Consider the following 16597-nt stretch of genomic DNA (forward strand, 5'->3'; position numbering starts at 1 on the left):
CTGAGACACCTCTTTATGGAGTAGAAAACCCCATCTTTCTCCTGCAGAGCAGCTGGTGGGTTCAAATGTCAGCCTCATTAGCAGCCAATAGTGAAACCACAATCAAGTCACCATGTAATGGCCAATATTCTCTGTGTGGTGGGTGAGCAGTGTGTGACTGGGTGCTAGAATTCTGAACTTCCCTGCAGGATTGCCAAGTTCCAGGTGGTTTGCCTGATGCTACAGTGAGGAACCGGGTCCAGGGGCCTTTCCAACTGGTAGCTCCTAGAAGAAAAAGCATGGCGATCTCCTTCCCGAGACAGCCAGCAAAGCATCCTTTGGATCACAGGGGTCCAGTTTATAACCAGTCATACATAGCTCTTGGTCCCACCATGCAGGGGTGACTATAAGGTAGGGCTACTCAATGACCATGAAGCCCAGCAGAGGGGAGCTGGACGGGAGAGGCTCCCAGAGGGAGTGCTGTCTGTACAGAGCCCGCTTTACCCAAAGGAAACTGAGGGGAAGGAAGTCCCAGACAACGGGAACAACTCAGAAGCCAAGAGCATTCAAGACACTGAAATAAATGTGCGGGTCAGTGATAAGTGAGAAATAAGATGGGCGAAATAAGCAAGCCAGGGAACTGCAAGTCATGACCGTGTAGCCTGAGCGTCTACAGAACCACGGAGGGTTTTGAAGCAGAGGATTGTTGTTGTTTTGACTTGTAGTTGGTTGCCCTTGAGTGCTGGAGGGGAGGATCGGATGTTCATTTACTCCGGGGGTCGGGGGTAGGGCAGGGGGCGGTATGCAGTGTTGGAGGGTGGAGGCTTTTGAAGGAATAGAGGCAAATGATGGTGGTAGAGATGGGCAATAAGAGATAGACTGGCAGCTGGGTGAATACTGGTTCGGAACAGGGAGGAAGAGGAGTAGAGATTGATACTAGCTCTCTGGCTTGAGCTCCTAGCTGGTTGCTACAGAATCAGATGGTTGATTTATTTAATACCGGTCTATTCATTGATATAAGAATAATAAGTGGCGAAGGTTGGAAACGATGGAGAGGTTGGGCTCGGTTTCGTACCTGGGAAGTTTTGAGAGGCCTGTCATCCAAGTAAAGCCGTCTGGTGAGCAGTGTGCAGATACAGAACTTCTCGAAGGCCTGCCGGCAGCCTTCAGGACAAGCCACTGAGTGAGCTGGCAAAGATGTTGTCACCATCCTACTGCCCCGGAGTCCATTCTGACTCATTGCTACCCTATAGGACAGGGAAGAACTGCGCCTGTGGCAGTGGTTCTCAACCTGGGGGTTGCGACCCCTTTGGGGTCACCCGATTCACGACAGTAGCAAAATTACAGTTATGAAGTAGCAATGAAAATAATTTTATAGTTGGGGGGGGTCACCACAACATGAGAAACTGTATTAAAGGGTCGTGGCGTCAGGAAGGTTGAGAACCACTGCCCTATGGACTTCCAAAACTATAACTCTTTACTGGAGTTGAAAGCCTCCTCTTTCTCTCCCAAGGAGAAGCTAGTGGTTTTGAACCGTTGACCTTGCAATTAGCAGCCCAACACATAACCACTACACCACCAGGCCTCCTGTTATCATCGGGTGCTGCCAATTGGTCCCGGCTCCTGTCCACCCCTTGCACAACAGAAGGAAGCACTGTCCCGTCCATCCTGCGCCATTGTCGTGGTTGTTGTTTTGTTTGGTGACCATGTCAATCTCTTTCCTTCCGAGTGTACTTCTCACTGACCTTCGACTTTATTAAGCACGAGGCCTTTCCAAGGGACTGGTTCCTCTTGGTGGCTCCTCCAAAGACTGTGAGAAGGCACAGGCCGTGGTAACGGGGACTGTCCCCCACGTCGAAGAGGCTGAAGGATTCCACCAAGTGCAGATCCCTGTTTGAATCTCTTTCCCCAAAATGGCACAGCCTGATGGAGTGTGTGCCTTCTCGTGCCGTCACAGAACAATTCTATGTGAAACACGAGTCGGTCACCCATTTGATGTGGAAGGATAGACAAAAAGAAAGTGAAAAGGTTTGGGTGGAGGGCAGGCAGTGCTCAATCCAGCACTTATTCGCCCGGTCCACACCTGTTCACGAAGGTTCGTCTCTGCTGAGCACCGGTCAAGCCGCTGCGGTGCAAAGAAGGGAGTCCCTGTCTTTGTAGCTTGCATGCCAGTGGGGAGGAGGCGCAATTTTGAAAAAGGCAAATAAGATGCCTACTGGAAGGTCAGTCAGAAACAAGCAATGAGTATGCATATAATTTGGGATATAAAGGAACAGGAAACACAGAATTCAAGCGAGTACCTTTGAAAACCTGGGATTGTTTCCCAGAGGAACTGCAAAGGAACCTCAAGGATGTTGATCGTGCTCTGCTTCTCTGATGGGTGGTGGGCTCTTGGGTAGTCTCATATGTAATAACGTAGATACCCTACATGTTATTATGTGCAACAATGTATATCTTACGTATCTTTATCGTGGTAAAATGTACTTAAGAACTTGCCATCTTACCCCTTGTTCGGCATCATGCACTGTCCACTGGATGGCCCAGGAGGGGTTTCAAATAGTTGGTTCAAATAGTTGAAAAGATCATGGAATTCCCCCCCCACAAACTTTCTGAAGCCCCCTCCGAAGTTCTTTTTAAAATTCTGAAGAAAACAGGCAGGGTGATAGGGCAGATGGTGGCTCAGGAGAGCGCAGGGAGCCATGGCATCTGGGAGGAGACTGTATCTGAGCGGAGGCTGGAGGGCAGGGAGGACGTGGGCCCTGCACAAACAGTGGAAGAAGGCTCTGGAGCGAGGGAGTTGCCAGTGTGAGCGACCTGTGGCAGGAGAGTGGTTGGTGTTGGAAACAACCGCAAGGCCAGGGTATCTGGGGAGGAAGGGGTGAACCAGAGGGGTGCGGTCCCAGGGTCAGAGTATGGTAAGGGGTTTCCCTTTTATTTGGTTAAAGGATGGGATGTATGTAAGCTGATGAAATTTTGTTTACATGGTACCATTCGTATTAAAGTCTATCAAGTGCTCACAAAAAGGACATTACATCACAGGTGAGTGGGTCACGTCTTCTATGTGCTTTCAACATTGGCATCAGCTGGCTTTGAAACTTCTGGAACCTTTGAACATGCAAATGCCACAGGAAGCTAAGAGAGGGGCAACTTTTATGTCAATGTATTGCAATCTCCGTATGCCCTACCGTATAAAATGACAGCTCTGTACAACCCCCAGAGGGGCCCTGATCGTATAATGGGTTACACAAGACCAACTCTTGGAGTGTGTCATGTGCTCTGGAGTGGGGAGAAAGATGAGACTGCTCCCAGAACAATGGAGTCTGGAAAACCTCAGGGGGCGGTTCTGTTCTGTCCTCCCTGGTCATTCTGCATCAGAATCCACTCGACTACAGGGACTGTAAGCAACATTCAACATAATCTGTAACGGAAGTCAACTACCATCTTTGAGAACTGCAGCAACTGTCTGTGTAGACAGTTAAGTGCAAAAGCAGGTGGTGGAGGTGGTGGTGGTGGTGGTGGTGGTGGTGGTGGAGGTGGAGGTGGAGGTGGTGGTGGTGGTGGTGGTGGTGGTGGTGGTGGTGGTGGTGGAGGTGGTGGTGGTGGTGGTGGTGGAGGTGGTGGTGGTGGTAGTGGTGGTGGAGGTGGAGGTGGTGGTGGAGGTGGTGGTGGTGATGGTGGTGGTGGAGGTAGTGGTGGTGGTGGTGGTGGAGGTGGAGGTAGAGGTGGAGGTGGAGGTGGTGGTGGTGGAGGTGGTGGTGGTGGTGGTGGTGGTGGTGGTGGTGGAGGTGGAGGTGGTGGTGGTGGTGGAGGTGGTGGTGGTGGTGGAGGTGGGGGTGGAGGTGGTGGTGGTGGTGGTGGTGGTGGGCCAATGGGGCGAAGGCAGAGCAATGCCTTGTATATCTTTCAAAAGTCATGACCATTACTGACAGCCACTCACAGCGCTACAAGGACGGAGCTGCCCTCATAGATTTCCAAGGCTGCACGTTTTTGTAAGAGTAGGACGCCTTGTCTTTCTCTCAAGGAATGGCCGATGGTTTAGAACTGCTGGCCACACGCAGCCCAAGGCGTAAGAACAAAGTGATATGAATGACAGCAGAGATCTTCATTTCTTGCAGCTTATAAATAAGAAAGTCCGAGGCTGAAAGCAGTGTCTCACAGAGACAGCACGAGGCCCAGAAACTGAGCCGTTTCACTAGTGAGGAATATAATCTAGCACAACATGGTCACTGCCATCGGTTCAACACTGACTCTTCGCAACCCTCTGGGACAGGGTGGAACTTCCCCTGGGGTTTCGGAGACCGGGGCTCTTTCTGGGAGCAGCCAGCCTCATTGTTCTCCGTGCAGTTCACCTTGCAGTTAGCAGCCTAACACAGAACCTGCTATACCACGAGGGTTGCTTCTGCTGCTGCTGGGGATCACACAATTGACCGGGGCATACAGGACCACGGGCGACATGTTCATAGGCAATGATGTTTTCCGAGGCCGGGATTTCCTGGGTGCTGTATTAAACACTGGCTAGATTGACCCCATTTTGTGCCAGTACCATGACAAGTTTGGGGAAATGAGGCGTTGAAGTTAATTGAAGAGAAGGGGAAAGGGTTTAGTTGAAACTTGAGAATTGATTATGCTTTCGCGAGCATTCTTGGGATAAACTTGCAAGTATTCGTTTTCCCAGCCTTGTATTAATTTTGAAAAACCACAACAGATTTTGTGGTCTATGAAACTGCATGGCTTGGAAAATTATCAGGTTTCGGTTTAAGAAAACCGCCTTCCAGCTGAATGTAAAAACAGAAGAAAATCTCCAAATTTCATCAATACTGCTTAAAAAGCTCTGATGGTGTTGTGGGTTGGGTAATTGGGCTGCTAACCAAGGTCAAACCCACCAACTGTTTCATCCGAGAAAGATGAGACTGCCTACTCCCATGAAGATTGACGGTCTCTCAAACCCTTCCTAGAGGGTCACTATGAGTTGGAATTGGTTCAAATGGCAGTGAGGAGGTTTAGAAGATTCATGCCATGTGAGTACATAATACTTTTGCATCTTGAGGTCGCCCTGGTGGCCACCGTGTGAAATGTTCAGCCTCTCCGAGGGAGAGAACACCTGGTGACCCGTGCCCATAAAGATGAACTCTCTCCCTGCCACCAAGTTGATTCCGACCCCTCGCGGCCCTATAGGACAGGGCCGAAGTGGCTTTGTGGGTTTCTAGACTGTACCTCTCTACGGGAGAGTAGAAATCTTCCTCTTTCTCCCTCAGAGTGGCTGGTGGTTTTGAACTGCTGACCTTGCCATGAGGACCACCAAGACACTCCACTCCAATAAAGAGTACAGCCCAGGGAACCCCAGTGACATCGCATGATGGTCCTGTGCGTTGGGCTCCACTCACCAGCAACAACGCGCCTATGTGGGGTGTCATTTTACTTTGAAATGGTCCTAAGAAATAAGAGAGTTGTTTCCCCTGTTTTGCTGGTGGGAAAGCAGGCTGGGCCTTGAGTGACTTGCTCCGAGGGATGGGGCTGGCCGCTGGGAGTCAAATAGCTCGCTATTGCCATTAACGTTGTTCTTATACTTCGAGACCATGTGTTTTCGAGCATTTTTTAACAGTAGCGGAACCATTTTGTTACCAGCCGAGAGGATGAAACCGGTGGAAGTAGAGAAATGATTTCTTCGCCCCGTATCCTTGGGCTGACACGGTCCCAATGAAAAGGCTGGAGTTGGGTCTGGGTGCCCGGAGAAGCCTCCATAGAACACTTCCTTTCGGCTGTGACTGCTGTCCGCAGTGATGAGCTTGGCCCTCCATGGTCAACCCACTGCAGTGGAGTGGGTTCCCGCTCCCAACGACGAGGGCCAGGAACCGCCATGGTACAGCTCCCCGCTGCCACCCGATGCACCCGAGCTGCCCCACAGTTTCCCAGGCTGCAGAGCTCGGAGGAAAGCCGGCTGCCGCAGACAGGCCAACCACCCGAGTTCCTTCCTAAGATTCCAAAGTCCCTTCCAGAGCATCAAAAATTGAGGTGTTCATTCATACAAGACAAGGGAGGACAGTGGGAGCCCAAAATTCATCTGCAGAGAACCCATGTAGATGAAGCCTCGAACCGATCCCCTCTGACCACGGTCAAGAAGCCCTTTTCTCCCATCTCTTATCTTACCAACTTCCCTGCCAGACATTTTTCTGGCCATCTCTACTGACCGCCCCATGTGCCCCTCCAGCGCAACGTGGCCCTAACTAAACTCAGTAAATGCTTCACTCTCTTCTTCTCTTCCTTCAGGGCGGCCACCACCACGCTCTCCCCAAAGACGCCCCGCACTGCAGCGCCCTTGCCTAGTCCCCATTAGTTAAGGTTTTCAAGCCCTCTTGAGCCAGCCCTTGGATGCAGGCCAGGTTCCGCCCCCCTTCCCCACCGTGAGTCCTCTTGCATCTCTCACCTGTATCCTGGTGGCAGGCTCCTGCCTGTTGTCTCTACAGGTCTCTGCTCTCCCCAACCCTACCAAGACACCACCCCCTTCTCCGTAGTTCTGGGAAGAATGCCCTAAATCAGAAATCTGGACATTTCCTTCTTTCCTGAAATGGCCCAGCGGTTCTGCATGGCTTTCAGAAACAAAGCCAGCCTCTGCCATCAAAGTCCTTGGATCCATGGCCTTGGATCTTGTGTTCCATCTTTGTCTTGTTCCCCTGCTCTCCTTCGCCGGGCCTCTGCGGTCCATAGGACTGTACGCAGCGTGCCTTTCCCGCCATCTGTTGGCACAGCTCACTCTGACTCATTTGTTAGCGCCTCTCTGATGTCACCTCCCCGGGGACCCTCCTTGTCTCCTGGGTTAGGGTGCTCATCCTGTGTGTGCTGGGACCACCCACGGCTTGTCTCTATCACAGTCAATGAACTCTGTGAGGCAGAGACTGCCCTCCATTCCCGTGTTGTCAACACCTGGCAGAGGGCCGAGCCGGGCTGTGAGATGGGCTGACTCAGTAATGAGTGTGAATGAATGAGTAAATGGATTCATACCCTGTGCATAATAAAGGTGTGATGGAATAAGTAGTGCACAGTCGTTTTTAAGAGTTAGTTTTTCTTATGGAAGTAAATATTGCATATACTGTATGCCCCAATGTTGAGACCCAGCACCTGCCCAAAGTGGCATTTTCTTGGGAGTGATTTATTGGCATATGTAGGCATTGAGTTGTATGTTAAGGGACTTACAGGCATGAATTTAAAGTCTGGACTTGCAAGTTTTTCTGGAAACTGGGACTAGAGGCTAATTGTAGACATCAGCATCAGAAAGATCCTGTCTTCTTATCCCGAAGGCCGACGCGGCCCTCACTTCTTTATTAAGTGATTTTGTTCCTAGGAAAGGAGCTATCACCCCCCAGAAAGGTTGTGGCAAGATTCCATAGACATATTGCTCCGACCTAGTCTTTTAAAAAGCCATGCCTTACCAAAAACTCAGGCCTTCCTTGGCCCTCGCCTGACTTATCAGAGGTAGGGCTTCTCCGAGGACAAATTGTGTGCCTACCTGCAAGTGGTCATCCCTTCCACAGCCTCAAGGACAAGAAGGATTCTCCAGGTGACAAATGTCCTTCTTTCCCCAGTGCTGATACCTTTGCCATGTTAACTGAGATGTATTCCCCGCACTTGTGGAAAATTAACAGATGATCATCTTTCCCACAAAAGACAAACATACTACATCAGAGCCTCGTAGCTCAGCCAAAGACCCATCCTTGTCTGGTCAGAGTGTGCTGGGCAGGGAGGCTCCCAGGCGGGGTCAGATAGCAGGGAGCAAGCTGAGGAGCTCTCAGGAGCTCGGCCTCAGAATCTGGATGCTGCATCTGACCTCAAAGCCCGAGCGGTAATGTATTCCAGGAGACCTCCGGGTTTCCTTTCCAGTGAGGATGAGGGAAAATCTGAGCACCCCACTGTGAGCTTATAGTAATTCTGCTTCATATGAGAAGTTGGTAATTAGTCCCTGAGTGAATAAAGTAGAACAGATGATAAGAGATGTATACTTGGAGGGCAGGCACAAAATACTTTCGCCCATCATCAAATTTTAAAGGCTAAGAGCAAGGATTGGGGGTGCCTCCGTCTATTTACATGCGGTTTCCGACACAGAGTTTGTAATGATCCGCTTCATTAGCTTATGTTTTTAAACTGTATTAAAATGAAGCTATTCAGGAATTTCAAAGGAGCCCACAGGAGTGCCAACTGCAGGAGGCTTTGAGATGCAGCACCAAGCGCCACACAAGAACGAGCGGGACATTTTGGTCTTGTGCCGTCTCTGCTCCTCAGACAGGGGGTGGGTCCTCCTTCTACAGCCCAGATGTGGTGGCAGCACCGCTCAATATGGGCCGTGCACAGCAAACCACAAAAATCTCTATTTCTGAAAACACCGACACATGCCGTAATTTCTGCAGCTTTTAAAAATGATTATTATTTCCTAAAGTGTCACAACCCAGGCGCTGGGCGGCACGGTTTGCACATAATTGCTGACCTCTGTTGGCCACGTGGCAGCACTGCAGAAGAAAGGCCTGGTAACTTGCTTCCGGCTCATAGTGAACGCAGGGTAGAAACCCTGTGGGTTTGCGAAACCGCAACTCTTTTTATTTTTAATTAATCATTTTATTGGGGCAGGGGGCTGGTCTGACAAATATGACTCTTTGTAGAAACAGAAAGCCTCATCTTTCTCCTGCGGCGCACCTGGTGGATTCCAACTGCTGACCTTACAGAATGCCTGTCACCAGGGCTCCGCTCATAGATTAGAGCCAAGAAGCACTGTGGAGCAGTTCTGTTTAGGAACCCAATGGGTCGGCTTGGGTTTGCAGTACTGTATCCACCCGTGTGTGAACGTCTGGCCTTACAGGCTCCTGCTATCGATCCCCCCATCTGCTAGCTATCGTTCATGACTGACTGTGAAATGAGGCTGTATGCGGAGGAGGGGAAATGTAGAAAACATGTGGAAGATATAGAATTTCTTTTTTTAGGAGTGTATGAACTTTAATACAAAACTTTCTGGTGTAAATATCTTTTTTTAAAAAAAACAATTGATTAAGGGCTCATACAACTCTTATCAAAGTCCATACATATACATACATCAATTGTATAAAGCACATCCATACATTCTTTGCCCTAATCATTTTCTTTTTTTTCTCCTCTTTTCTTTTTTTACATTTTATTAGGGGCTTATACAACTCTTATCACAATCCATACATATACATACATCAATTGTATAAAGCACATCCGCACATTCCCTGCCCCAGTCATTCTCAAAGCATTTGCTCTCCACTTAAGCCCTTTGCATCAGGTCCTCTTTTTTTTCCCCCTCCCTCCCCTCTCCCCCCTCCCAATGTGCCCTTGGTAATTTATACATCGTTATTTTGTCATATCGAATTTCTCATTTTCATGAAAGGGTACAAATTAGCACAAAGACAAATTCCACGTGGCAAAGCACATAAAATGGTTGGGCGACTGTTCCTGAAATGTAATTAAAACGAACCCCACAAAAGGAGAGAACCGCACTCCTTTGACAGGTGTGCTGTCCGTATTCACGTGGCTTCGCCAGGCGCAGGGGTTCCTTGGCATCCGGTTTGGGAAACCACAGTGGAAAACCCCAGGTCTTCTCAGCTCCAAGAGGCGCCCTGGTGACTACTGGTTGCATGTTGAACTGCTGACGGCACAGTCAGTAGTTCGAAACCACCAGCTGCTCCTCGGGAGGAAAATAAGGCTTTCTACTCCTGCAAAGAATTGCTGTCTCGGAAACTCACAAGGGAAGTTCTCCTTGCCCTGTAAGGTCACCATGAGTTGGAATTACCCCCCCTGGAAGTGGAGTGTGGGGTTTTTCAGACCCACAGCATAAAGCAAATGGCGATTGGAATGTTGCCTGGGCAATCCTCAACCAATACACTGCCCAGGTGGCACACTGGTTAAAGTGCTCAGCAACTAACCCAAAGGTGGGAGGTTCCAGTCCCCACAACATGAGTAGGGGAGAAAAGAGTGGTAGTCAGTTTCTGTAAAGTTGTACTGCTTTGGAAACCACACCGGGCAGCTCTACTGTCCTGTGGGGTCACTCAGGGCTGGGGTCAACTCGATGGCAGTGGTATCACGGGACCTCGTCCGGTGTAAATGTGGACCCCACCGTGGGAGTTGTGCCGGCAGAGCGAGGTGGAACTGACATTAACGAACCCGCGAGCCGACCGCAGCACCTTCATCCCGTGAGTACTTAGTCAGAATATGCGAGCAATTCAATCAAATCCTGCTTTTAGTTTTTGCTTTTCCTTTTTAAAAATCCCATTACCTAAGGACCAGGGTCCTTGTCACCAAATTACAAAAGGCCTGTGTAGACACAAAAACAGTTGGGCTTTCAGCAAGTTAAGTACCTAGAAGGAGCTTGGCAGTGACATTTTATTCAGCTTTGTATAGTTGAGTCAATTGGGTGTGCAACAAATATAATAATTCTATCAGAAAATAGCTTGCTGGGGGAATTGAGTCATTGGAGCCTCGTGGTGGAGGCGTCTGGCTTCTGTGCTGAAGTGAGGCGGAATCCCCGCGATGACAACTGGCTTTGTCTTTATTTTTGGTGTGGATTCAACTTTGACCAGCTCTAGAGGGAGATGGTGTTGACATGTTTGCCTATGTAGGAAACCCGTACATTTTCCTTCTAGAAGAAAAAATACATATCTATTTTTAATTTTTCCAAGGGATGGTGCCAGTTCATACAGTTTTCCCAGAAAATGCTCAGCAAATGCTCCTCTAAAGATTTTAAACGATCGTTCGGTAATATCAGAAGCCAGTAAACCAGAGCGCATGACCAACTTCTTGTTTCATGTTTGAGGCATCATGTGTCACAGAATGTGGAGCCGGGCCCTCAAAAATTACGTTTATATTAAAAAAGGAACATTTCAAAAAACAATTTTCTAAAAGAAAATATTATTCACTTTACATTTTACACTGAAAATCCCTACATCCTCCCTGCTAATCTCGTGACTATTGTTAGCTTTCTCTTGTTGATGAGACCACCTTCCGCTGGAGGGTAGACTTGGGTTCCACTTTGAGTCACCGTAACGCACTGGAAAGGGCTTGATTGTCTTCTTTTTCAACTTCTGGATATTAGGAGAAATACGCTATGTTGACTTATAACAAAACTTGCCCTGTTAATCATTAACTGTACAATTTGTTGGCATTAATTATATCCACAGTGTTATGCAACCATCCCACTGTTACGTTCCAGAACGTTTGCATCACCGCAAACAGAAACTCTGTACCCATTAAGCAACAACTTCCCACCGCCCAAGTCCAAGCCTCCCCCCCCACCCCGAATCACTAACCTGGCCTGTTCCTGGGGCCCTTGCCCATTCCAAATAGTTCGTGTAAAATATCCTAAGTAAGTGGACTCACACCATAGTTGTCTTTTCGTGCCTGGCTTAGTTCTCTCAGCATAACATCGTGGCAGCATTGCTGTGTGGGGCACTCAGCCTAACGTTTTCACGGTGGCGTTTGTTCCAGTAGCTGAGTAATGTTTCATGATGTGCGGATGCCTTTTTAAAATACCTTTTGATCTGTGGATTCCTATGTGTACATTTGGGTTTCCACCTTTTAGTGCTTTTGAATGAGGCCATAAGGAACATGGGTATATAGGACAATGAGCGATCGTGGTCACTTTACGCTGTGAGAGTCTGCAGGTTGTCTAATCCTAACTGGAATGCAGGTCCTTGCAGGTGAGAGAGCACAAAACCAACCCAAAGGCGATTCTTCGGTTGTATCCCGAGGTGTGGCATGCAGAAAGTACACAGCTCGATTCCCATTGTTCTCTCAAGTCACCGCAACTGTAAGTCACAACATTTGCATGTGCATTTCCAAAACCCAACCAGACCCATTGCTACCTAGCTGATTCTGACTGATGGTGACCCCATACATAAAAATAGACCCGAGGGTTCTCGTGACTAGCGTTTCTCAGAGCTGGTGCCTTTCTGCCATGCACCCATCGAGTGGGTACAAACAGCCACCCAGTGGCTTGGTCAAGACAAAACACCGACCTCCCCGACATCAAGTCCATTCTGCCTCATCTTGAACCCTGTGTAGGACAGGGTAGAACTGCCTCCGGGAGTTTCTGGGCGTAGATGAGCTCACATAGTTTATGGCACCCAGGAACTTTGTGTTCTGTTTGAAGACATTTGTTGTATATTACGTTAGCAACAAATCCAGCTAGCCACCTGCGACTCACGCCAAAGCAGAGCTAGCCTAGCGCCCACATTTTCTCTGCCAAGACCCAGCACAGGCTGCATTTAGGACACTCACGCGGGGCCTTTTTGAACAGCAAAATCACCAAGAGAAGCAGTGAGAAAGGCGGACTGTGCGCCTCCCTGCCGATCGACCGCCTCGCTAGCTGATGTTTTGTATTTAGGACAATTGTGAAAAATCCGCTGTCTGACTATGACACATTAACACGGCCCTCGATGTAAAACATGGAGTCGCCAGGCGAGTTACTGGCTGCGATGATGGTTGAGGTCAGATGTCCGTCCCACTGGCCCATGACTCTGTGGTGTGGCGTGGATCCGATGGTATAGTTGAGCGGTTGTGTAGTGGGGTAGTCAGCCTCCCTTTTGGAAAACATCCTGGTCTTTGGAACTCAACCATGTGGATTGGTGGTACTTTCCTCCCTCTATACCAGCTGAAATGGAAGCAGGTGCTCTCTCCATGGGTGACTGCAAAAGCACTGCAAGTATCTATGTTGAGGTTGCGAATAGATATTTCAAAGAGTCCTGGAGTGCTACAGGTTGGGCGTTCAGCTGCGAATGGCAAGATCAGCAGTTCAAACCCACCAGCCACTCTCTGGGAGAAGGATGAGGCTGTCCACAGTCTTGGAAACCCTGTAGAGAGTTGCTGTGAGTTGAAATTGACTGGATAGAAGTGGGTTGGGGTTTGGCCGACACATTTTAAAGTAGCAGTGGTTCAGGATTGCCGACAGAGAGTTTGTCAGTACAAGCAGCAGCCGTGATTCTAGACCATAAATACTGATCATCTGTTCCTGTTATCCCAAAAGAGAATTCTACTTAGCCCTATAGTCTAGGATAACTCGTTGCCATCAAGTAGTGAGCCTCTAGGACAAGATAGAACTGCCTCTGTGGATTTCAGACACTATAACTGTTACAGGAGTAGAAAGCCTCATTCTTTTCCCACAAAGTGGTTGGTGGATTTGAATTTCTGACCATAAGGTTAGCAGCCAAAGGTGTGACTCGCCATGCTATGCTGACAGGTGAACTTACAAATGAGGAATCTGTGAGCCAAGAGGGTCAACTGTCTTTCATGATAGTTTACACTTCATAATATGGACCAGCTTCAGCTTTGTCTTCACAGCCACGTGTGTGAATTTTCTAAATAATTAATTTCTACTATTTTAAATAAAGTGGCAACATGCTCTATCAATTGTGAAGGGTTGCATCCATGAAAGGTGTGTGGACATTGACCACGCTGCAGCCTTAAATTCCACAGGAAAGTGCAAAGCCTGAGAGAGTGTCCATGTGTGTACATGCATGTACTTCTCAACCAGAGATGATGAAACATGTCTGCCTCTCACGCTGCAATACGAGATAGGGCATCCAGCTCTCACACCCTCTATTTCCGTATCTATTTATTTCAGTCTTCATTCTTTCCTGCCAAGTTGTGGCCCCCGAATGGCAAACACTTAAATCATGCAGAACCCATGTCAGCATCACTTGAAGAGCAGGCACTCTTGTCAGTGGAGCATATCAAGAGACCAGCGTGAGTGTGCACACGGAATGGCGGGCATGGGCATGAGAGCGTGCGGTGCCAACACTACTGGCTCGGGGTGTTGGGTTAATCGCCCGCTGAATCACACATCTGACCTTGGACACAGTATCTTCCCAGGGTTCCTCCAGAGCCAGCTAGTCCCTGCTGTTTCTTATTTATTGTCTGTCCAAGTAGAAAATAAAATAGTGTGGGTGTTTACCCACTGAGCACAGATGTGTGTAAATATGCACACGTCTCTGTACTTCTTTCCAGGGGCTTCTAGCTACATATGGGACCGGCGCTGCGCCGTTCACATCAGTAGGTTCCAGGAGAGCAACTCCAGCACTTGTCTTCGCCTTGCACATCGTCTGTGTCCGTGTATGTGTGGCAGTCTGCTTTTTTTTTTTTTTTCATTTACTGTGTTTCTCTCTTACTCAGTCTTGGATGGGATCCTCCAAGGCAGTGATTCTCAACCTGTGGATCTCCACCCCTTTGGGGGTCAAACAACCCTTTCACGGGGGTTGCCCGACCCTAACAGTAGCACAATGACAGTTATGAAGTAGCAACAACAGTAATTTTGTGATTGGGGGGGGTCACCACAACATGAGGAACTGTATTAAAGGGTCGCGGCATTAGGAAGGTTGAGAACCACTGCTCTAGGGGCAGGTGCCTTAACACAACTGCCGGTGTGAGACTGAGACAGGAGAGCAGGAACTGTTCATGTCGACCTTCTCTCTCTAAGTGACCCAGGACCAGGAGGAAATAAAACACGAGTGGCAGATCCGAATTTAGAAACCGCATTCAGGTTAAAGGGCACCGACCATCCTGCTATGGATTCTGCCTAGAGGACAAGGCTCGCGTTTTATAAAGATCATTAGTCACCGAGATATATACTTTAGCGGGTTCCCAGTAGCGAATCTTCCGTTGGCAGTCACTGGAGTGTACCAGATGGTTCATTAGCATAGGCTAGACAAGTCAAAGGCTTTCAGAATCATTTAGAAAATGTCAAACAGAAACAAGAACCCTGTCACTTTTTATTAGAATTAACTACATCATACCCTGGACACAGATTTCACCTTGGGTCAGAAAAATTAATATAGTGTTATATGAATTGTGTAATATACTGGTTTAAGATAGGTCTCTCTCTAGGGACTCATTTGCCGGCGATATATTATGATCCCTCTACTTTAGGAATCTTCAAACCTTTCCCTTTGCAGGCTGTGGAAAGAGTTGACCTTGCTCCAAATCCACTGGTGTCTAATTGATGTCGAGGTCTGTGCAGAATTTCAACAGGACTTTCTTCTAAGCTCTTTTGTGAGCCGGTTCCCGGGAAGCTGGTGAGGGAGGCTGATGGAATATTCCGCAGCATAGAAAGCATCTGCTTGACGTCAAGAGGAAAAGACACCCATTAATGGAACCCACAGCTTGAGTGCACATTCAAGTGCAATTGAAATGATTTTCGTTTTGCCTCTCTCTCTCTCTTTTGACGCAGATGTCAAAAACCTGGAGAACTTCCAGCTGGTGGAAGGTGTCCAAGAGCAGGTGAACGCCGCCCTCCTGGACTACACGATCTGCAACTACCCGCAGCAGACAGAGAAGTTTGGGCAGCTCCTGCTGCGACTGCCGGAAATCCGGGCCATCAGCCTGCAGGCTGAAGAATACCTCTACTACAAGCACCTGAACGGAGACGTACCCTACAATAACCTCCTCATCGAGATGCTGCATGCCAAAAGGGCCTAAGTGCTAACTGTGAGCGCAGCGTTCCTCACACGGAGAGGCTGGGCGGGAGGGCCGGGGGAGGGGGAGGGGGGACGGAGAAAAGAACTGCTCCGAGCACCGCGCACGAAAAAACAGACTTGGTTTAAAGATAGAGCGATTTAAAACGGCCTAATAATCCAATCCTTCGTAGCAAATACGTGAGGTTGCAGGGTATTTGCATTTGCAAACTGTGAATCAAATGCTTCCCACCCGCCTCCCCCGCCCCTCACCCCCACCCCAAAGGATTCCCTACGGAAGACTTTGTGAATGGGTGGCAACAGCGCATCCGGATTTAAAACGGGAACCGAACAATTCTTGTACATTTCGATTGAGCTACCCTATGAAGAGCTTTCGGAACCGGTCCGTATTGTTCATTCAGCCCGGGGCGGGGGCGGGGGAGAGACTGAGCTCACAGAATTCCTCCACGGCTGAGCTGAACTGAACGCGCGCGCAAGGATGCGGACCGACTGCCCACACCTGTCAGCACCCTCCGGCTTCCCTCCAAGGACCTAGCGCCTCCCCACCCACCCCCGCCCCCTGGGGATCATGGGACCTGTAGTATAGGGGACCTGCGTCCAGCCACACCCAGTCGTAGTTCCACCCAACCATGAAGAGCCGCCTTTTGAATGTCTGTGTCTTAGACCCGCAAGCAGCTAAAGGAAGCAGTCTATTAATATATTAGCTTGCCATGTTAAATATGTTCCGAAGTTTGTTTTCTTCCGTGTTCATAAAGTTTAAAAAACAAGCAGGCGATATCGCTCTTCTGTGTTCCAGAAGCACCCATTATCCTAGGGGCGGCGAAGACACACCTCTAGAGTCACTGTCCCGCAGCTAAAACACACGTTAGACCTTATTTCTGCTACTGTTGCTGAAATGTGGCCTTGGCATTGCTGGGTTTCATTAAAAAAAATAAAAGCATTTCTGGCCAAAAGGCTTCCTAGGATGCATCCAATATTCAATCATCAAACCTTGTCATCCACTGACAACTACATAAAACATTCGACCTGTTTTTTCTGGGATGCCCAATAGTCACAGTGTTATCTAGTTCAAAACACAACTGAAACCTGTTCAGCTATGAAAGGGGAAGAGTGGTCCAGTCGATTGGACGGGTTTTGGTGTTGTGTTTTGGCCT

The 16597-nt window shown here is 48.8% G+C and overlaps 1 protein-coding gene across 1 annotated transcript in view; it reads left to right on the plus strand.

Annotated features, from left to right (window-relative positions):
- The window catches only part of NR5A2 (nuclear receptor subfamily 5 group A member 2), a 148049-nt gene extending 132602 nt beyond the window's left edge, over positions 1-15447 (plus strand). Inside the window, exon 7 of the mRNA XM_075540524.1 lies at positions 15200-15447. Coding sequence (XP_075396639.1) covers positions 15200-15447 — 248 coding nt within the window. The remainder of the gene's footprint in view (positions 1-15199) is intronic.
- Positions 15448-16597: the final 1150 nt, after the last annotated feature.

Source organism: Tenrec ecaudatus, chromosome 1 (genome assembly GCF_050624435.1).
Source record: "Tenrec ecaudatus isolate mTenEca1 chromosome 1, mTenEca1.hap1, whole genome shotgun sequence".
Taxonomy (NCBI): Eukaryota; Metazoa; Chordata; class Mammalia; order Afrosoricida; family Tenrecidae; genus Tenrec; species Tenrec ecaudatus.